General features: G+C 40.5%; 1 protein-coding gene across 1 annotated transcript; it reads right to left on the bottom strand.

Annotated features, from left to right (window-relative positions):
* Window positions 1-1,821: 1,821 nt before the first annotated feature.
* Window positions 1,822-7,327, bottom strand: LOC148027485 (uncharacterized). Its single transcript, XM_087689206.1, has one exon. It carries the CDS (start codon window positions 6,638-6,640, stop codon window positions 3,827-3,829), a length of 2,814 nt encoding a protein of 937 aa, XP_087545332.1. The 5' UTR covers window positions 6,641-7,327; the 3' UTR covers window positions 1,822-3,826.
* Window positions 7,328-19,534: the final 12,207 nt, after the last annotated feature.

The following is a 19,534-nucleotide window of genomic DNA, read 5'->3' as shown; positions in this document are numbered from 1 at the left end:
ATAAATGTAATGTTTTCTAAGACTGAGTAGGATTTGGTAGGAGTACACATACTCTCGACTTGCGATGCACAAAGAATGTAGTTGTGGAAGCAGATTTGCATAAACACTAGCCTGAGTTCGTACACTTATTCAGAAAGGTACCACCCACTAATTCAAAAGAGCTATATTAAAAGTAAAAAAGAAGAGGCTAGAAATCCTCCTATTCACCCAAAAAATGGTGCCATCACGTTCGAAAACATCAGTGACACGTGGCACAAGTTCTGAGGTGACAATGGTATATATACCACACATGTGAAACAAATTGTGTATTATAATTGCCACATGTATAAGGAAATATTCTTTTAAAACTAATTTTTGAACCACAAAAGAAGCTTTTAAACACTAAGCTCTTTTCCTGCTCCGAATCACCAGCACATCGCTCAAGTAGTCTATGTATGTACTCTTTTTGGGATAAGTAGAAAAGTCCCGTAGAGAAATTATGCATAATGCGCATACCAAGTATATAAGAGGCATTCCCCATGTCCATCTCAAAGCTCTTCTTAAGCTTAGTCTTCAAAGCATCCAGCTCAGCATGAGTACTCCAGATAATCAACATGTCAACATATATTACCAAAATGATAAGGCTGCCATCATAAGCCTTTTTCATGTAAAGACATAGATCCATAGCATTGCAAGAATAACCCTGAGAATGTATAAAAGTATTAAACATGTGATATCATTCCCTAAGTGCCTGCTTAAGTCCATAGAGACTCTTTCTAAACATACAAGATATTCCCTCCACTTTTCTACCATAAGGGAGAATATCTCATCAAAGTCAACTCCCTTTTCTTATTTAAAACCTTCAGCAACATGTATTGTACACATGCCTTGGTCCTTACTTCTCCGAACGTTTTCTAACCAATTGGCCTATACGTGTCTAGGCTCTTATTTCTCCGAAAGTTCTCTAAGCCAGCCCCCACACAGTCTTTGAACTTTGAAGCCAATGTTTCTTTTTCAATGAAAAGAAAGGGTCATCTTAACCCCACATGTTCTCCGAATGTTTTCTAACCAATTGACCGACAAGTGTCCTAGCTCTTATTTCTCCGAAAGTTCTCTAAGTAGGTCCCCCAGACAATCTTTGAACTTTGAAGCCAATGTTTCTTTCTTTTTCAGTGAAAAGAAAGGGCCATTCTAACGCCACGTGTCCTCCGAACATTTTCTAACCAATCGACCTACGCGTGTCCTGGCTCTTTTGTTTCTCCCAAAGTTCTCTAAGCAGGTCCCCCACACAGACTTTGAACTTTGAAGCCAATGTTTCTTTCTTTTTCAGTGAAAAGAAAGGGCCATCTCAACGCCACGTGTTCCAGTGCTGATGAAGGACAGCCGCCTGGGAAAGGCGTGTGCACCTACAGTCGATCCGGGCTCCTCATTAAATTTTGATCTGTAAGGCATCGTCGAGTGGCAAGCCAGAAAAGAGAGAGGGGAGACACAGACATTCCGAGCGCCAGAGACTCTCCAGAGAACAAATTCGGTTAAGCCAGTGGGACCCAGGTTTCTGCACACATTTATTTATTTCTAAATGGATTTTAAAAACCCCAGATCTTTTTGTATCTCTCTTTCAATGATGCGCATGCTTCTCGCGACGTACAGCCCCTTCTTTTTTGCCCTTTTTCTTCCTTTTTTTTTTCCTTTTTCTTGGGTTGTGTTAATTTTCATTAAAGCTGCGTTCTATTTTACGTTATCCGAACATTTCCTTTGGAAACAAATAATGCTGGATATTATTGACAATGATGACTAAGACACCTTTCCATTTCTAGGTGGGGGCCTAGGAAAAAGGCGAAAAGACCCCCTCGCCCCCCCCCCCCCCCGGTCTCTCTCTCGCTGTGTGCCCGATGGGGTTCCAACCATTCACACGCCAGAGCTTAGAACCACGCACATTTCCTTTCCTGAAGGAGCAAGAAACACAGCCTTCAGCTTTAGCTTACAGCACCCCAATTAGTCGACGCGCAGCCGCCATATTGACTTCAGCTCCTTAGAGACCAGTGAGAGTGAACTCATTACCCAACTGAGCATCCTGCTGTGTACACTTGTGATGACATGCAGTACACCATTGGGGGCAGTACTCGATCTCCTATGTATACTTGTGAGATGACATGGCAGCACAGCATTGGTGGGTTACTCAGTGACACAGCACCATAGAATTGGGGGCTGCTCTGTTTACTGTGTTTACTTGTGATGACATGGCAGCATAGCATCAGGGGGAAGCACTCTCGGTTGACATGGCAGCATAGCATTGGGGCGGTTCTCAGTTTACTGTGTATCCTTGCTGATGGCATGGCAGCATAACATTGGGGGTGCTTCAGTCCTGCGGGCAAACAATTTGAAGGGTGAAATCACAGGAGGGGTAGTTTTTAGAGTGGCACTTCTAATTAACTAATTCTTCGGTTTTGGAAGGGTAATGCCCTAGGTGAACTTCCTTGCCATGGTCCTTTCAAAGGTCGATACCTGCTTTACCCTATTGCCAAAGCATGAAAACCTGTCTGCAATGTTGTAAACCTTCAAATTTGAGTGCTGATATTTTCATCCATTTACATTATTACTCAAATGCCCTGTTGTTCCCACCATTGCCCTACCATGCAAGCTCTGACGAAGTGCACTCAATCGAAGGCGTCGATCCCCCACTAGAAATCATGATTCTCAATTACGAAGCCAACCACACTAATTAAAAGATGAGACTCTTAACCAACAAGAGCTTCCCCAAGTCGATTCTCAAATGCCCCCAAGACACTTCTGAGATTTTGAAAAGTTCCATTCCAAATCATGTACACTGCTTGATAAAAATATTCATGTAGGAAACTAGAGACAAACACTAGAGTATGGAACATATTTTGAAGCAATTTGGTCACCTTTGAAGCCCAGACTTATGTGCCAAAAAAATAGGGTGCATGTTCACAGCCACTTCGTGGCACCTGATCAAAGAGCTCAGTTAGAGGGGGTACAAGATCCCGTACACCACCATCGGGTGCTCTGATCAATATTCAAATGAGTAGCCGAGTGCTTCTTTGATGCCTCGAGACTCGTTTGGTAATTTGAGGCTGACCCAGCTCGGTAAGCAACCATGACCCGCTTAGCAGCACAGCCCAATCAGGGCATATTTGCAGCTGGCTACTTTTGCCATGCATCCTTATAGGCTTTTAAAAAAATGACCACATTTTCTGGTCCTTGTGAGTCATCCTGACTCCTGTTTGAATCAACCAGATTGACAGCTCGTTTTGGATAACTCCCAAAAATCATTGTCACTCCAAAACATCATTGTCACTAACTAAATAGTACAACAACAGCTCCATGGATCGTAAACAGGCCAAAATCCAGGAGACATTATGGGGTCCATCCCCTCGCAAACTTCACCTCTAAACATTTACAGGCAGTGGCATCAAGCTGATCAGGTTGCAAGGGCTTGGCATCCATGTTAACTACAGGCACACCTCCTGCCATGGAGCATTGCCTGGCCACTATCTTGTCACTCGTCCAGCATGTCATGCAACTGGGCAGATGTTGGTTGACACAAGATATCACACATGGGAGGGAATCCACATTTTTGCTGATTAGCTCCGGCCATGTTACTTGCCAAGCAGGTGCTGCCTGGCCACTATCTTGTCACTCATCCAGCATGTCATGCAACTGGGCAGATGTTGGTTGACACAAGATATCACACATGGGAGAGAATCCACATTTTTGCCGATTAGCTCCGGCCATGTTACTTGCCACAAGCAGGTGCTGCAATGAGATACCTGCTATTACAAGGGATAGTCCACATTTAACTGTGGTTCGCTATAAATGTGCGCCTTCAGCCACACTGCCAAGCAGAGGCAGTAATGAGAGACCTGCTATGCCAACCTAAGGTAAGGCATCCATAATTCTCCACCACAGTATAGCTCTTTCCAGCAAAGTGATCAAGCAACATGCTCGCTTGACTGAAAGCATGAGAGCCTATATGCAAAGGTCTAAATCCTGCTCTTGACATCCTCAGCCTCCATTGTGGTAGTAATTCATGTCTCTCTATCCTTGATGCACCTTCAGACGCCACTATGTTAACAATCTCCCGACCAAGGTATGCCTCAGCACAGGATCGTTGTGGGCACTTGGGAGGAAGTTCGACAGCCTCCAATGAATCAAACATGGTACTATAGTAGTGCAAGGCTCGAGTAAACCTTTCAATAAATACGGGACTATTATGCTCTGCTTCTTGTTCCACAATAGCAACGACTTTCGGATTGAGACTCTTGACTGCATGCAGAATGATATCAATCGGAGGTGGAACACTGGCACTTGGGTCAACATACAGTAGCCGATGCAACTGAAACATAGAATTCACAGCAACAGCCTCTCCAGGCTCAACTTTCAGCATCCATGGCTTCACATCATTCAACTTAGCTGCTACCACCCCTCTGAATTTAAATTTAACATTGAGTCCCTCAGCAAACTCTGCTAGGCTGGTGCCAGTCTCCCGTAACACATCCTTGTTGTCAGGCTGTGGGGGCCCAATACCTGTTAGCTTCACATGAGGTGGTCCTCCAGGCCGAAGAGCAAGAGCTTGGATAAGGGGAGGCCATTGCGCACCATGCATTAAATTCAAGTCTATCACGTGGACAAAATTATGGCCCTCAAAAGCTTCCAATATTGCTCGGTTCGCTGTGAAGTGGGCAAACTTCAGGTAAGGGGTACTCTCATAAAAACCGTTGTAAAGCGCATCCAACAGGTTGGCCTCAGCCGGAGTGATGGCAATCCAGTTATCGCTATTTATGCCATAGATGCGTCGAGCCAGAGCTTCCGCAAAATGGGTTGCAACTTTGCCCATAGCTCCATTCTGTGGAGAAACCAGTCTCTTGATCTCTCCCACCATTTCGAGAGCAGTTTGTAATGCATTGTTCTGAACAGCATCCGCACATGCCATTAGCAAGTGAACAAGCCTTATCCCAGCTTCTTGAGTGGCTTCTTCCTCATCTGCATATACACTTGGCTGTTGGGCATAAAGCCCAGAGGCACCTACCCTGACAAGCTGATTTGGTGACATTATCATTTCACATCCCTGATCAACATGATGGCCTTTTGATGCAGGCACCTGATGATCGTATGGGAGATGCGTCTGCTGTTGTGCAGAAGCCTTCCCATTGCTACTATGGGACGAAGAGGGAGCCCCACCGGAAAGCTCGTGTGGTGATGGTGGAGGCACAGGCTGCGGGTATTTTCTATCTTGCGGTTGCTGCAAGGTGGTTGTCTCAGAGGGGTGCACTGATGAGCCTTGTTGAACATGGTAGACCTTAGGACATGCTTCCATTCTCGCTTCATCAATGATGTTGGCCTGGAGACCTGATTGTAAATCACCGGTCTCATTTGAAGATGATTGATCCTCAAGTACATTGGTCTTCCCACCCTCCAAACCACGCAACTTTTTTGCAGGTTTCTTCATCTCATGGATAGAAGAAGCTGGTCCAACTGCAGCCGCATACTGGGCCGCAATGTCCTTAAACATTGCACCAACTGCTGGGCTGGGTTGCTGGGTGATCACGTTATCATTTTTAACAATGTATGAGCCACCACTCCCGTCAATTACTTGACAGACTGGTGGAGAGTGTAAATGGACAGGGTCCTTTCTTTTACCAGTATGAGGCCCTTTCACTCTATCCACACGAGCAGCAGATTTGGTGGGCTGTTGAACATTATCTCGCACAACATGAGGCTGTCTGCCCTTACTCAATTGAGGAGCCAATGAAACAGATTGTTGGAGAATGTCCACCCCACCGACGTAAGGGCGCTTGCTCTTCGACAATTGAACTGATGGTGCAGGCTGCCACGAGAAGTCATCATCCAGGAAGACATCTGGATCCTTGTTATGGATCGCTTGAGCTGATGTGATACTAGACTGTTGCCGCAACGCCTTGTTGCTGCTGGCTTCAGTTTTACGGGCCTTTCCCTTGGTCACTTGAGGACCGTGCACTGGAGGTTGCTGTGGTTGGTGTTCACTTCTCAAGCTACCACGCAGAGAAAGGTTGGGCTGTAAGGTATCATAACCTACAAATTCCTCTGGTATGTCACCATCATCATCCAGTATGATGTAAGGGGGTTTTGCCTTACCTTTGGACTCATCAACAGGGTACGCATTCATCAAATTGGCAAATTCTGCATCTGTCACAGCAAGTGCTGAAAGCAGCGGTGGCTGTGGTGGTGGCGGTGGCTCTCCGGTGACTTTGGGGGCCACCTCGCCCAAGACAAATTCGACCCATCCAGCCAAATCCGAAGGATTTTGAAGAACTGCATCGCTCGAAAGGTGGAAGCCCGCATCACGGGCAGTATTAAGGATCTCCTCAAGCTCCTGCAGGCGCTGTGCGACCTGGGCCACCTCGGAGGCTTTGACGTCGTATCCGGCATGGGCGAGGAGGACGTCCAGTTCGGGCTCACAGTTGATGAGGTCCTTGCTGTGCTGCTGCTGAGGGTGGGAGAAGGAAGAAGATGGTAGCGGCGGCAGGAAGGGCGGCAGCATGTCGGCAGCGCCAGGAAGCTTCATGATGTCGGGCGGGGGAGGAGGTAATATGGCTGCACGAGAGGGGGAGGGCTGCTGGGGCTGCTGTTTTGGAGGGAGGGAGGGATTGGGCTGCTGCATGGTGATGGAGGAAAGGGAAGGGGAATGGGGGGGGAAAACAGAGCATAGGCAAGAAGGGGGAAAAAAGAAGTTTTGCAAGAATCTTGTCAATGGGCATTCAACAATCGCAGAAAGGGGCTCATCAGATGCTTCTGAAAAGAGAAGGAAGGAAGAACAAAGAAGCAGCAGCAGGGGAGAGACAGGCAGACAAACAGACAGACAGAAGGGTGGGGGAGTCGCCCTTTCTTCTTCCTCCTCCTCCTCTTCTTCAGAGCTTCCGCTTCTTTCCTCATCATCGTCATCACCATATTCGAAAAACCATTACCATGCCTTTGCCGTAGCCAGATTTGATGGCTGGAGAGAGAGAGAGAGAGAGAGAGAGAGAGAGAGGACAGGAGAGAGGATTGCCCAAAATACACACCCATGCCATCTCACGTCATCTTGCCTCCCCCCCGCCCCCCTCTCTCTCTCCCTCTCTCTCTCTCTGTTTTGTATGCTCTCAGTGGCAGAGGGCACAAGACCATCATTGAATTTAGTTAGTTAGGATGAAAATATACAGTCCCCCAAATTTGCCACATTCCTTGCCCCCTCACGAGATCTCACTCCTCTCTAAGGCCTTCTCAAAACGTATCACAATATTTGGTTGCGTTCTTGGATGAGAAGTCTTATTAAGGTTCCTCCTGCCCAATGACCATTGACCACCCCCTTAAGGGATGCCACTCCAGCTTGTCCATGAGAAGTCCTAAACTCCTAAGGTGTACCTTCTGCACTTGCCCTATGATCATTGACCACCACCCTAAGGGATGCCACTAAAGCTTGTCGATGAGAAGTCTCAAGGTGTATCTTAGTGCCCAAACAACGACGGCCCTAAGGGGATGCAATTTAAGCTTGTTGGCTACCCAAGTGGAGCAAACATAAAGCGTCATGTCCCACCAAAGGGAAGAGGGACCCTTAGCCCATCATATGGGGAATAATGGGGTATATAATGTATCTATAAGCATAGGTTTCTACTCTATTGCCATCATCCAAAATGAGGGTGGGTGCTAACCTGATTTGAGGAGAGGCGCCCGATCAAAGCAGCTCACGCTACAAGGGAGAAATCAACTTTTACAAACTACTTTCTAACTCTTGTTTCTCCACTGAATCGCAAAGAACTTGAAGCGGAGCTAAAACAAGGATGCAATCATGAGCATCAGGGTCATGGGCTCCATGAACTCCCAAAAAGCTAACATGTGCCATTTTGAGGTCAAGTGGCAACCACACAATTTGATCAGTATCAAGGCTTACCAAATTTCCTCTTGACCTCCTCTCGAGTCTCGACACAACCATAATTTATCTCTATTGTGTAGCCAAATTGTACTCTTCCCCTCAATCTCCACATGTGACATTGACCCTGTGTGACCTAGGCACTAGCAATGTCACCATAATACACTTTTATCAATGTGCTATGGAAATGCTCAAGACTTGCCATCCATGATGACCATGCACTCCTAAGGTAACTTAGAACTATCCATTCACATGTCCACTCCTGTGAATGGGAGTCTAAGTGTGTAAGACTCTAATAATTGGGAAATTTGGCATAAGTTGTACAAGTACACTTTTCCACAATGTATATTCCTATAGGTAGTGGTGGATGGTGCATGCATCTATAAGAGTCTTAAAAGTGGGCATCCGTAAATACATCATAGGGTCTAAGGATACATGTCACAACATCTATGGATGGGCAGAATATTTTTCCTTACTAGTTTGTATTCATGAAAACCTTGGTACAAACACTTACATAACAATGTCACTCAAAGATGTGAGTGTGAGGTACTACACCCATAGCTGGAAAATGGTACTATGTACTATTTCACATGCCAATTGATCCAATTGTCCTAAGATGGGCATTTCCTCAAGAGTTATCTCATCAATCTATATATGATTTTTTAATGTGAGGTTCCTATAACCATTGTGCTACCAAGACTTTATGTTTTCTCAAAGGAATAAGACAACACATTAATTCATCTACGCATGCTACCATCCTTGTCACCTTTGTCACTCTTTGAGATAGCAATTGAATGGGATCACCTTTAACATAGTAGTTGAATGTGATCCACCATTCTAGAGAGTAGTAAATAAATGCCATGAAATTGAATTTCACATAAGATATTGGATTTCTTATTTAGACATCCCCTAACTTCAACTTGATTACATGCTAAGAAATCAAGTGTTTGGATTCAATGCATATGAAGAGGAGAAAAAGAGTGATATAATCAATACAAGCCATAGGAGACCAACATAAGATAGCATAATGTACTAATGTCCCCCCATCTTCCTCATGGGCTAGCCAATGGATGAAGATAATCACTACAATCCATAGCAAACCAAGATAAGATGACATGGTGTGCTCATTTCCCCATCTTCCTTAGTGTTGACTAGCTAATAATTAGAGAACTCTTACGCATAATTAGTTTCCACAAAACTCTTACGATGCCTACCTTATAGCATTTTTGCATAGAACAACCATCAACGAGACTCCCTAAATCTACTTCCATCATGTCACTCAAAGATATGAGTGTGAGGTACTAGACCATAGCTAGAAAATGATACTATGTACTATATCACATGCCAATAGGTCCCTCATCCAATCATCCAAGCATTAACTTGGTCTCTTTTGCAAGAGTCATCCCATGGATGTATATAACTTTTTAAATGTGAGGTTCCTAACAACATTGTGCTACCAATACTTTAAAGTTTTCTCAAATAATCAAGACAATGTGCATGCTGCCATCATTATCATTTGTGTCATTTCTTGAACATAGCAATTGATGAGATCAATCAATTTATGGATCAATAAATACGTGTCACCAAATGGAGCTTCGCATGAGATTTGTATAATTAAGTTTAACAATCTTTACAAGAAAATAAATCAAGGGAAGTGCAGTTTCACATGAAATCTCTATGTTTGACTTTTAAGCATCTCCTAACTTCAACTTGATTGCATGGTAAGTGCTCAATGATTGTTTAGAGCCAATGAAGGTTTGAGAGGGCGAAGAAAACTAAGATAATCACTAATTCACAATAAACCAAGGTAAGTTTATATATTATACTAATTCCTTATGTCTTCCTTGAGGATAGCTAACAATGGGTAAAGGATAATTTATTGATATATTCTAAAAAAGTAAATAACTTCTCAAGCCTATGGTAGAGCTCAATTGGCCATGGGTTGTTACATCGAAGTCTACACTAAGTCAATTTGATCTATTATGATTGTAAGTGACAAGTGGATGCGAAATGTTTGTAGGGAAGACTCTATTATTACACTGATAAATAGTTTAATTTTCAAGATGAGGATGAAATATAGAGGCCTTTATCTTTTCAACTTCAATTTGATAAACATCTCTTTGTTCTTGTCTATACTTTAAAGACCATGATAGATTTAAGACATAGGAGAACTATTGGACAAGTTACTTTCTTTAGCAAACATTGATGCTTCACTAAATGAACTTAGAAGCACAATACCAAGCCTTAAAGTTCCAATCTAGATTGTATGTTAGATTGAAAGTTGCCAGTAGATGTGATAACATCCTATATTTGTATTGAGCTTTTGCAAGTATCTATCAACCTCAAGCCTAGGATTGAATGGGTGTTTTAATGTAGCACCATTACTTTGACTCCTCAACATTTCCTTCTTTTGAGCATTTCTTTTTCTTCCTTTTTCTCCCCCACAAACTTGGTTTGACTCAAAAATTGAGCAACAAAGCTCCTTTCCCTCTCTTCTCAATTCTGGTGAATTTTCATTGCCATTGAGGCTTTATACTAAGAGTAATCAAGGTTTTGATCACTCCGCTTACCTCTTCAAAATCTTCTCCTTGCAAATGTCTATATATATATATATATATATATATATATATATATATATATATATATATATATATCTCTCTCTCTCTCTCTCTCTCTCTCTCTCTCTCTCTCTCTCTCTCTCTCTCTCTCTCTCTCTCTCTCTCTCTCTCTCTCTCTCTCTCTCTCTCTCTCTCTCTCTCTCTCTCTCTCTCTCTCTCTCTCTCTCTCTCTCTCTCTCTCTGTGTGCTATTTTTTTTAGTAGGGTTTGATATTGATTCTAACTCTTGCTATTGCCTTCTTGCATAGATCATTTTGGGCAAGATATAGTTACTTTTGTGTGTGTGTGTTCTCTTTTTTACTATTTTTTCAATAGAGCTTAATATTCAATCTAACTCTTACTATTATTTTTTACTATTTCTCTTTCTCTATTTTCACTTTTCTACTATTTTTATAGTAGGGTTTGATGTCGGTCCCAACTCTTCCTTTTGTCTTCTTATAGAGATGAAACTTTGAGCAAGGTATGTGCCTTCTCTCTTATAGATCTTTCTATGCATAAGTTTTTACACTCCATAATGTTATAAATTTAAGGTCTAATGACCATTTTTGGGTTTATACTGATGTATTTGGCTTTTCAATATATAGGCACAATAGAATGTTGCAAGGAAGCTACTACCTAGCTTAAAGAGGACCTATTATGTGGTGAGTTTTGTTGTTCTTTATGATAAGAACAAACTTCCCTCCCTCATATCATAATTGCGACAATTCTTTAATTGATTTAGATCCCTATGCTGAGACGTATTGATGATTATAATAACCTTTTTATGATAATAACTTTAGAATTGATTGTTGTTGCAACATTCAACAACACAAGGCAAAGCAAAGATTCCATCTTCTCTTCTGCAAATCAACTCATAGGTAAATTTATCCTCTTTTATATTACCAAAATTCATGTGACCTATTTACTATGTTTGGTTAAGAGGAATTGATGATTTGAGTAATTCAATCTTTATTTTCTCATATGTACCATTTTTTAATATCTTTTAATGAACATAACTTTAGAATCAATCATTGTTGCAATAATCAACATAGTGTAGAGTAGAGATTCCATCTTCTCTTATACAAATCAACTTATAGGTGAATTTGTCCTCTTTTGTGCTATCAAAATTCATGTGACTAATTAGTTTATTTTAGTTTTTATTGAAGTGTTATGTTTTAACAACATGTAGGTGTAGAATAAGGTTTAGGTAAAGCACGTCACTCTCAATCTACTTTGCGATGGTGAGTACTTCCTTTATGTTGGATGGATTGGGTCTACTAGAACTTGAGGTTTAAAAATCCTCTAAAGTGTAGGTCTTATATGACTATTCAAATCAACATACCATTTGGTTGCCATCCATGTAACTCTGATGTCATATTATCCATTTATCACACAATGTATTGAGTCATGGAAGTGTCGACCAAAAGTGTTTATTTGGATCCGCATGCCATTTTGGCTACTGGCCTTATAACTATTATTGTGTAGCATCCATGTGTTAATGCAATGTATTGAGTCAGATAAAACTATATTCAATATAATGAATTTTCTTTCAATGAAATTATATTCTAAGTATGTATGTGCTATTCTTTCCATTCTCTTTCATATAAACATGGTAGTCAATGTGAAGATTTCATATTCAATTTGCACTTTGTGCCAATGTATGTATTTATGTGTGTTTCAGTTTTGATGTTTGTGTGTGATTACACATGGATTGCTATCTTTATTTGTAGTTACTTTATAACTTGCCTATATTATTATAGAGCAAGTTCAAAAGGTTGCAGATTATATATACTATTGAACAGTCAAAAAGATTCCTTGATGTATTACTGTACACTTGTTGTGAAAGGTTGCAAAAGACTTTGCTTGTTATTTTGTACCATTTTTTTAAGAATAGTAGAGAACATTGAAAATTTCATCATTGAGAAGCTGGACGAGAACAATTACCCATCATGGAAGTCCTGTATGATGAACTTTCTTATTGAAAAGGGCCTTTATGAGTTTGTTTTAGGTGAAGAAAATGAGCAAGGGTTGAGTAACCCTACGCCTATAGATAAATTAAAGGCGTGGAAAGATTGGAATACAAATGATAAAAATGTGATGTATTGGCTATATGCAATAATTCATAATGCTATGTAGGACATATCAGGAATGTGGAAACTTCACATGCAGCTTAGATAATTTCCGAGAACATGTTTTTCGTAAATACAAAGGCATAGAAGATTCAACTCAAGCAAGAGTTGATGTTTACTACAAAGTGAAGGAAGCAAAAAATGAGGCATCAAGAGGAAAAGCGCAAGGCGAAAAAAAGAAAAAGGCGCCCTACAAGAAAGAGGGCTCGAAAGAAATCTAAAAGCATAGGAACAACTACCTGGTGCGCAGATTGGTCGCAAATAGCTCACGTAGTGAATCCCTGAAGGTCCCCAAGAACAATGAACTCTACCTTTTTGCACAAAAAACAATGTAAAAGCTTGCACGACAAGAGACAAGAGACAAATTGGGTTCAATCTCCCCCATGCCTTGTGTGAGCGCTTCACAAAGCATGTATTTAATGTATATTTCCAATCTTCATGCTCAATAATAGCCCAATTTACAAAAATATGACAAGCTTTTAGCTTTTGAGTTTGCTTTCTACAAAAATAGGAAAATAAAGCTAATGGACGGTGCCCATAGAGTCTGGCACACCCAATCTCAATGTCCAAATAGAAATAACATATCCGGGCGCATAAGCGCATACAAAATAATAGTCGATAATCAATGTCTCAATAGACATAACAAAATATAGGCGTGGCGCCTATCAAAATATAGTCCAAATGTCGAATACCCGCTAGACTCCAATGCTTTCCTCCGCCACTGCTACTATCTCTACACATCAACTGAAGCATTCACAATCGTTAGTAAAATAATACAATTAAACCGACAAAAGTGAATACCTAGCAGTCTTCAGCTACATAAATAAATCAACTGGTTAGAAATAAATCCTAACCTTAATTTATTACGAGTGCGCACTCTAAACTCATAAACGTTTATTAATTTAATATGCATTTTGCGGAATCACCCGCTATGGAATCACCCATGTACACACTAAATTAATGAAACGCCCGAAAAGGACGGGCGTCCCCATCAACTTCTCACATAAAGAATCCTCTTTGTGTATGAGCCCCCGTCATCTAAGTTTACGGAATCCACCGTAAAACCTCACGGAATCCACCGTGGCACGGAATCCACCGTGGAATATGCCTCCTGGCATCATACCCCCGGGGTGGAATAGCAATTGACCTCAATTGCTATTAGCTCAATGTGGAGCTAACAGAGTGGGGAAAGCATTTAAGTCTCTAGTGTGCATCCATTGTGCTTCCTCTACAGGATGGTTCTTAAATTTTACTAGATATCTAGAATACCTTCGGCCAGTTCTAGTGGTCATGTAGTCAGTGTCTATGATGGCTTCTGGTTCAAGTATTTCAGTCTCTTCTTCTAATAAAGGTGGGTTTTCATAAACAGGGTGGATAGGTAATTGGCCTCTAAATGGTCTCAATAAACTAATATGAAATGTATTATGAATTTTTCAATGAGATGGTAATTCTAACTTGAAAGCATTGTCATTAATCTTATGAATAATTCTAAATGGTCCATAGAATCTAGGAGCTAATTTGACAACTGGGTGTCTATCTACACTTTGCAGTCTACGCTTTTCTATTCTAAGCCAAACATAATCATCAACTTTGAAATTCATAGCTTGTCTTTTCTTGTTGGCTTGTTTGGTATATGATTGTTGGGCTTTAGCAATCATATCCTTAACCTCATCAAAAATACTGTTATGCATACTAGCGATATCATCAGCACTCTGAATTCTATTAGACAAAGATGCAACAGGTGTAGATAATCTATATCCATAAATGACTTCAAAAGGTGCTTTCTTTGTAGATGTGTGCGGTGTATTGTTATATGCAAACTGTAATAAATGTAAATGAGTATCCCATGTCTGAGGTTTAGAGATAGTATATGCACGTAAAAGATCTAAAATGGTGCTATTTGTGGCTTCTGTTTGTCCATTTGTTTCTGGATGAAATGCAGATGAGAAATCAATCTTTGTGCCTAGATTTGCAAACAGTGTAATCCAAAAATTGTTACAAAATCTAGAATCACGATCTGAAATAATCACTTTTGGCAATCCATGGTTAGTAAAAACAGTTTTAAAAAATAATTGTGCTGCTTGTGATGCTGTTAAAGTTTTCTTATATGCAATGAAATATGCTTGCTTACTAAATCTATCTACAATTGTCCAAATCATGTCATGGTTAGATTTAGTATTTGGTAAACCAGTAATGAAATCCATAGAAATATGTTCCCAAGGTTTAGATGGAATAGACAAAGGCATTAATAATCCATACTGTTTACCATGATGTCTCTTTATTCTTTGACAAATCAAACATTCAGAAACGAAATTAGATACATCTGCATCCATATGCGGCCAATAAAAATCTTCAGTTAACATGAGTAATGTAGATATGATACCTCTATGACCTTGATATGGGGGACAATGAATTTCATTCAAAAGAAAAGATCGGAATGGAATAGTAACACACAGTCTCTTTTCAAAGAACATAAATCCATCATTATATGACAATGAATCAACAGGAATGAAATTATTTTGAACTAATTTTTGCCAATCAGAATGAAAAGTAATATCCTGGTGATATGTATCTTTCATAGCAATCAAAGAATCAAAAGATATGATAGAAATATTATGAATTGCAGGTCTTCTACTCAATGCATCAGCAACTACATTTTCTTTTCCAGGTTGGTATTGAATGATAGGATGAAAACTTTGAATGAAGGAAGCCCATTTGATATGACGGTCAGAAATTTGGGGTTGGCTAAGTAGATGTCTAATGCTTTGCTAGTCAGTCTTTATCATGAATTCTGAACCCATTAAATAATGCTTCCATTGCTTTAATGCTTGTACCACTGCTAATAGTTCCTTGTCATAAGTGGAATATTTGAGCTTAGAAGGTTTCAGCTTAGAACTAGAATATGCTATTGGATGGTTGTCTTGCATTAATATGGCTCCTATTCCTGATCCGCTAGCATCGGTCACAACTAGAAAGAATGGTCTGTTAAAGTCAGGCAATTGTAGAACAGGGGCATTAGTTAATGCACGTTTCAGTAAATCAAAGGATTTCTGCTATGTTTCAGTCCATTGATAAATAATTCCTTTCTTAAGAAGTTTTGTTAATGGTAAAGCAAGTAATGAGAAATTACGTACAAACTTCCTATAGAAACTAGCAAGACCAAGGAATGAGCGTAGTTCATGTACATTTTTAGGAATAGGCCAATGCAATATTGCATCAATTTTCTTAGGATCAACTTTAATTCCTTCTTTTGATACAATATGTCCTAAATATTCAATTTCCGTCTTAAAGAATTCACTCTTTTCAGGATTTGCAAACAATTGATTTTCTTTCAGTAATTGAAAAACTAATGATAAATGCTCATAATGCTATTTTTCACTTTGACTGAACACCAAAATATCATCAAAGAAAACAATCACACAATACTGATATTTTAAAAAGATACGGTTCATCATTCTACTGAAAGTAGCAGGTGCATTAGTTAATCCGAATGGCATGACTAAGAATTCGTAATGGCCAAACTGTGTCCTGAATGCAGTCTTAAATATGTCGGATCTATCTAGCCTCACCTGATGATATCCAGACTTAAGGTCAATTTTACTAAATATAGAAGATCCTTGCAGTTTGTCCATAAGGTCATCAACTCTAGGTATAGGATACCTATTCTTTACAGTGATCTTATTTAATGCTCGGTAGTCAATACACATACAATAGGTATTATTCTTTTTCTTGACTAAGAGTACAGGTGCACCGAATGGGGAACTGCTAGGTCGAATTAAGCCTCTATTTAGTAATTCTTCAACTTGACTCTGGATTTCTTTTTGCTCTATTTGATTGTGCCTATATGGTGCTTTGCAAGGTGGTTGTGTGCTAGGTATTAGATCAATCTTATGGTCTTCTGGACGTGATGGTGGTAAACCTGGTGGTAGGTCTTCTACAAAACAGTCCTTAAAATATGCAAGAAATTCCTTATGCCTAGGATGCATATGATTTTCCTTTGCGTGCAATTCATTCACCCAAATGAGATATGATTTAGTATTCTTGCGTAGTGCACGTTTTGCTTGAGTATGCGAAAGCAGTGGAAAAATATGAGATGCATGCATACCATATAATGTAATAGATTTTCCTTGAAAATTAATATTCATTGTGTGCGTAAAATAATCTATATTTGGATTATGCTGGTGTCTCCATGGCATTCCTAGAATAATGTCGCTTGACTGTAATGGAACAACTAAGAAATTTCTTCTTTCAATATATGAACCAATTTGAATTTCTAAATCTTGTACTTCTTGTGTACCATTGTACCTAGTGCCTAAAAATGCAGCTTTTATGCGATAATGCGTAGGTATTGTATGTAATTTCAATTCCTTTACCAAATTTGCTGAAATAAAGTCATGAGTACTACCGTCATCATGTAAGATAGTTCTTTCCTTTCCATGCACCATACATTTCATAGTCAACAATGAATGTGGAGTAGGCATACCTGGTAAAGTGTCGGAAGTAGTAGTAGGATCATCCTCATCTTCAGTGAAATCTGGCATATCCTCATGCTCGTCTTCATCCATGGCTCCAAGGTAGTTGATATGTGTTGGTGGCTTCTTTGAATGACAATTTGCTGTGAGATGCCCTGGCTGGTGACACTTGTAGCATACTATTGGCTTGGCTTTGGTTACATTATTTGCAATGGCTGGAAGTCTGGGTACATTTGGATTTGCTTGTGGAATAGGCTTAGGATTTGGATTGACAGTGGATGGTAATGCAGATGGTTTAAGCCAATTCTTGCGGAAAGATGGTGATGAGAAACGATCTGGATTAAACCTTCTAAAATTGGAATTGAATTGTTTAGATCCATAATTACCGTTAGCTTGGAATTGCTGTGGTCGTCTGTCTCTTCCGCGTAACTTATCTTCAGTGTCGTGAGCTAAGGAGATGGCGTCTTCAAGAGTAGCAGGCTTGAACATGTTCACTTCAGAGTAGTAATGTCCAAGAAGTCCAGACATATACTTCCGCTTATGTGTCGTCTTTGGTACGTCTTCAAGTATGCGTAGCTGTAGGAGTGCATTCCAAAAACGCTTTGTATACTGTGAAATAGGCTCACGATCTCGCTGTTGAAGTAAATCCCATTGCTTGATAGCCTTCTCATGAAATTGCGGTGGAAGGAAATTCTGCATGAACTTCTTCTTGAAATCTTCCCAAGTAGCAGGACATTCTATGCTCTTGCGGACTACAGTCCACCAAAGTGATGCTCTGTCTATCAGATGATTAGTAACACACTTGATTTTATCTTTTTCGGGATAAGTTTCCTCATGGAAATAGTCATCAAACTGGCTAATGAATGATAAAACAGTCTTTCCTTCTCGTATACCATTGAAAGTGTGAAACTTGAAACTTCGTTTACTTATCTTGGATTCCTTGCGAATGGTTTGTGCTTCAAGAGTGGCGTCGATGGTACGTCGAATCAAATCTTCAGTTTGAGGTTCTTCTTTGTCGGTGGACGCTCTTTGAAGTTTTGTCAATTGCGCTTGCAATGCTTGCCTAGCCCTTCGCTCTTCTTCCAATTGCAGCATGATAAGATCCAGCTTTTGTTCCATGGTAGGCTTAGGTAGGTCGTCTTCAGCCATAGGATCATCCATATGTGGGGTAGTCATCCTGTAAAACTCAATAAACCTTTCTCACTCAAAATCAGGTTAGCGGGATGAGCGTAGCTCAAATTCGGGGTTACAAGGCTATGTATTTGTGGGTATTTCTTCTTCAATTTTCAGAAATTCTGCAATATTTCTGTCTTCGTTTGCTGAAAATACTTCAACGAACTTGTAGATAGGTAGAACAGCTTGCTGCGAACAACTTTCCAGTTCAGAGTTTTTGCATACGAACAAGTCTTCTATGAGTTTTAAGCACTAGTCAGTTTTGATTTAGTCTGACTTGCAGAGTTGCAGACTTAGCAGACTTGCAGAGTTGTTGACTTGCTGAACTTAGGCCGACTTGCAGAACTTGCAGAACTTGTTTTCAATTGACTTGCTGAACTTGACTTTGACAGCGCAGGACTTGGAGTTTGTGGACTTCCTTGTCCTATGTGATTTGCAGAACTTGGCTTAACTTGACTTGGGTAATTAAGCTTAATAGCTTAATAGATGAACAGGCGGCGTGAATTTTCGTGGGGGGGGGCGTTTTTTGGCCGCGCGGAAATTTCGGAGCCCTCTTCTTGCAGCTCGACGTGAAGTTTTGAAGCTTAATAAGCTTCTTAAGCTTTCTCTTAAGCTTATTGAAAGAAATTATGATAAAATTAATGAAGCTTATCTCTGTAACTCCACGACTTGATGATGGAGATGTATGCGTGGTCCTCCGCCTGCAGAACCTGGTCCTTCGCGATCTGATAATGGAAACAGGGGTTCTTGATCGCCAGAAGTCTGCCTGTATCGACGGTTCGCGACGAGATTGATTATAGAGCCCGTTTGTTCTTGGAGCTCCGCCTTCGCCCGAGATTGGTAGCGATTGGAAGCTCTTGATCTCTGCTCCGCTCTGATACCACTGGTGCGCAGATCGGTCGCAGATAGCTCACGTAGTGAATCCCTGAAGGTCCCCAAGAACAATGAACTCTACCTTTTTGCACAAAAAACAATGTAAAAGCTTGCACGACAAGAGACAAGAGACAAATTGGGTTCAATCTCCCCCATGCCTTGTGTGAGCGCTTCACAAAGCATGTATTTAATGTATATTTCCAATCTTCATGCTCAATAATAGCCCAATTTACAAAAATATGACAAGCTTTTAGCTTTTGAGTTTGCTTTCTACAAAAATAGGAAAATAAAGCTAATGGACGGTGCCCATAGAGTCTGGCACGCCCAATCTCAATGTCCAAATAGAAATAACATATCCGGGCGCATAAGCGCATACAAAATAATAATCGATAATCAATGTCTCAAT

Source organism: Lygodium microphyllum, chromosome 12 (assembly GCF_053477565.2).
Source record: "Lygodium microphyllum isolate KBCC chromosome 12, Lygodium_microphyllum_v1.1.10, whole genome shotgun sequence".
NCBI lineage: Eukaryota > Viridiplantae > Streptophyta > Polypodiopsida > Schizaeales > Lygodiaceae > Lygodium > Lygodium microphyllum.
The sequence above is the reverse complement of the archived record's forward strand: the minus strand, read 5'-3'. Positions and strand labels throughout refer to the sequence as shown.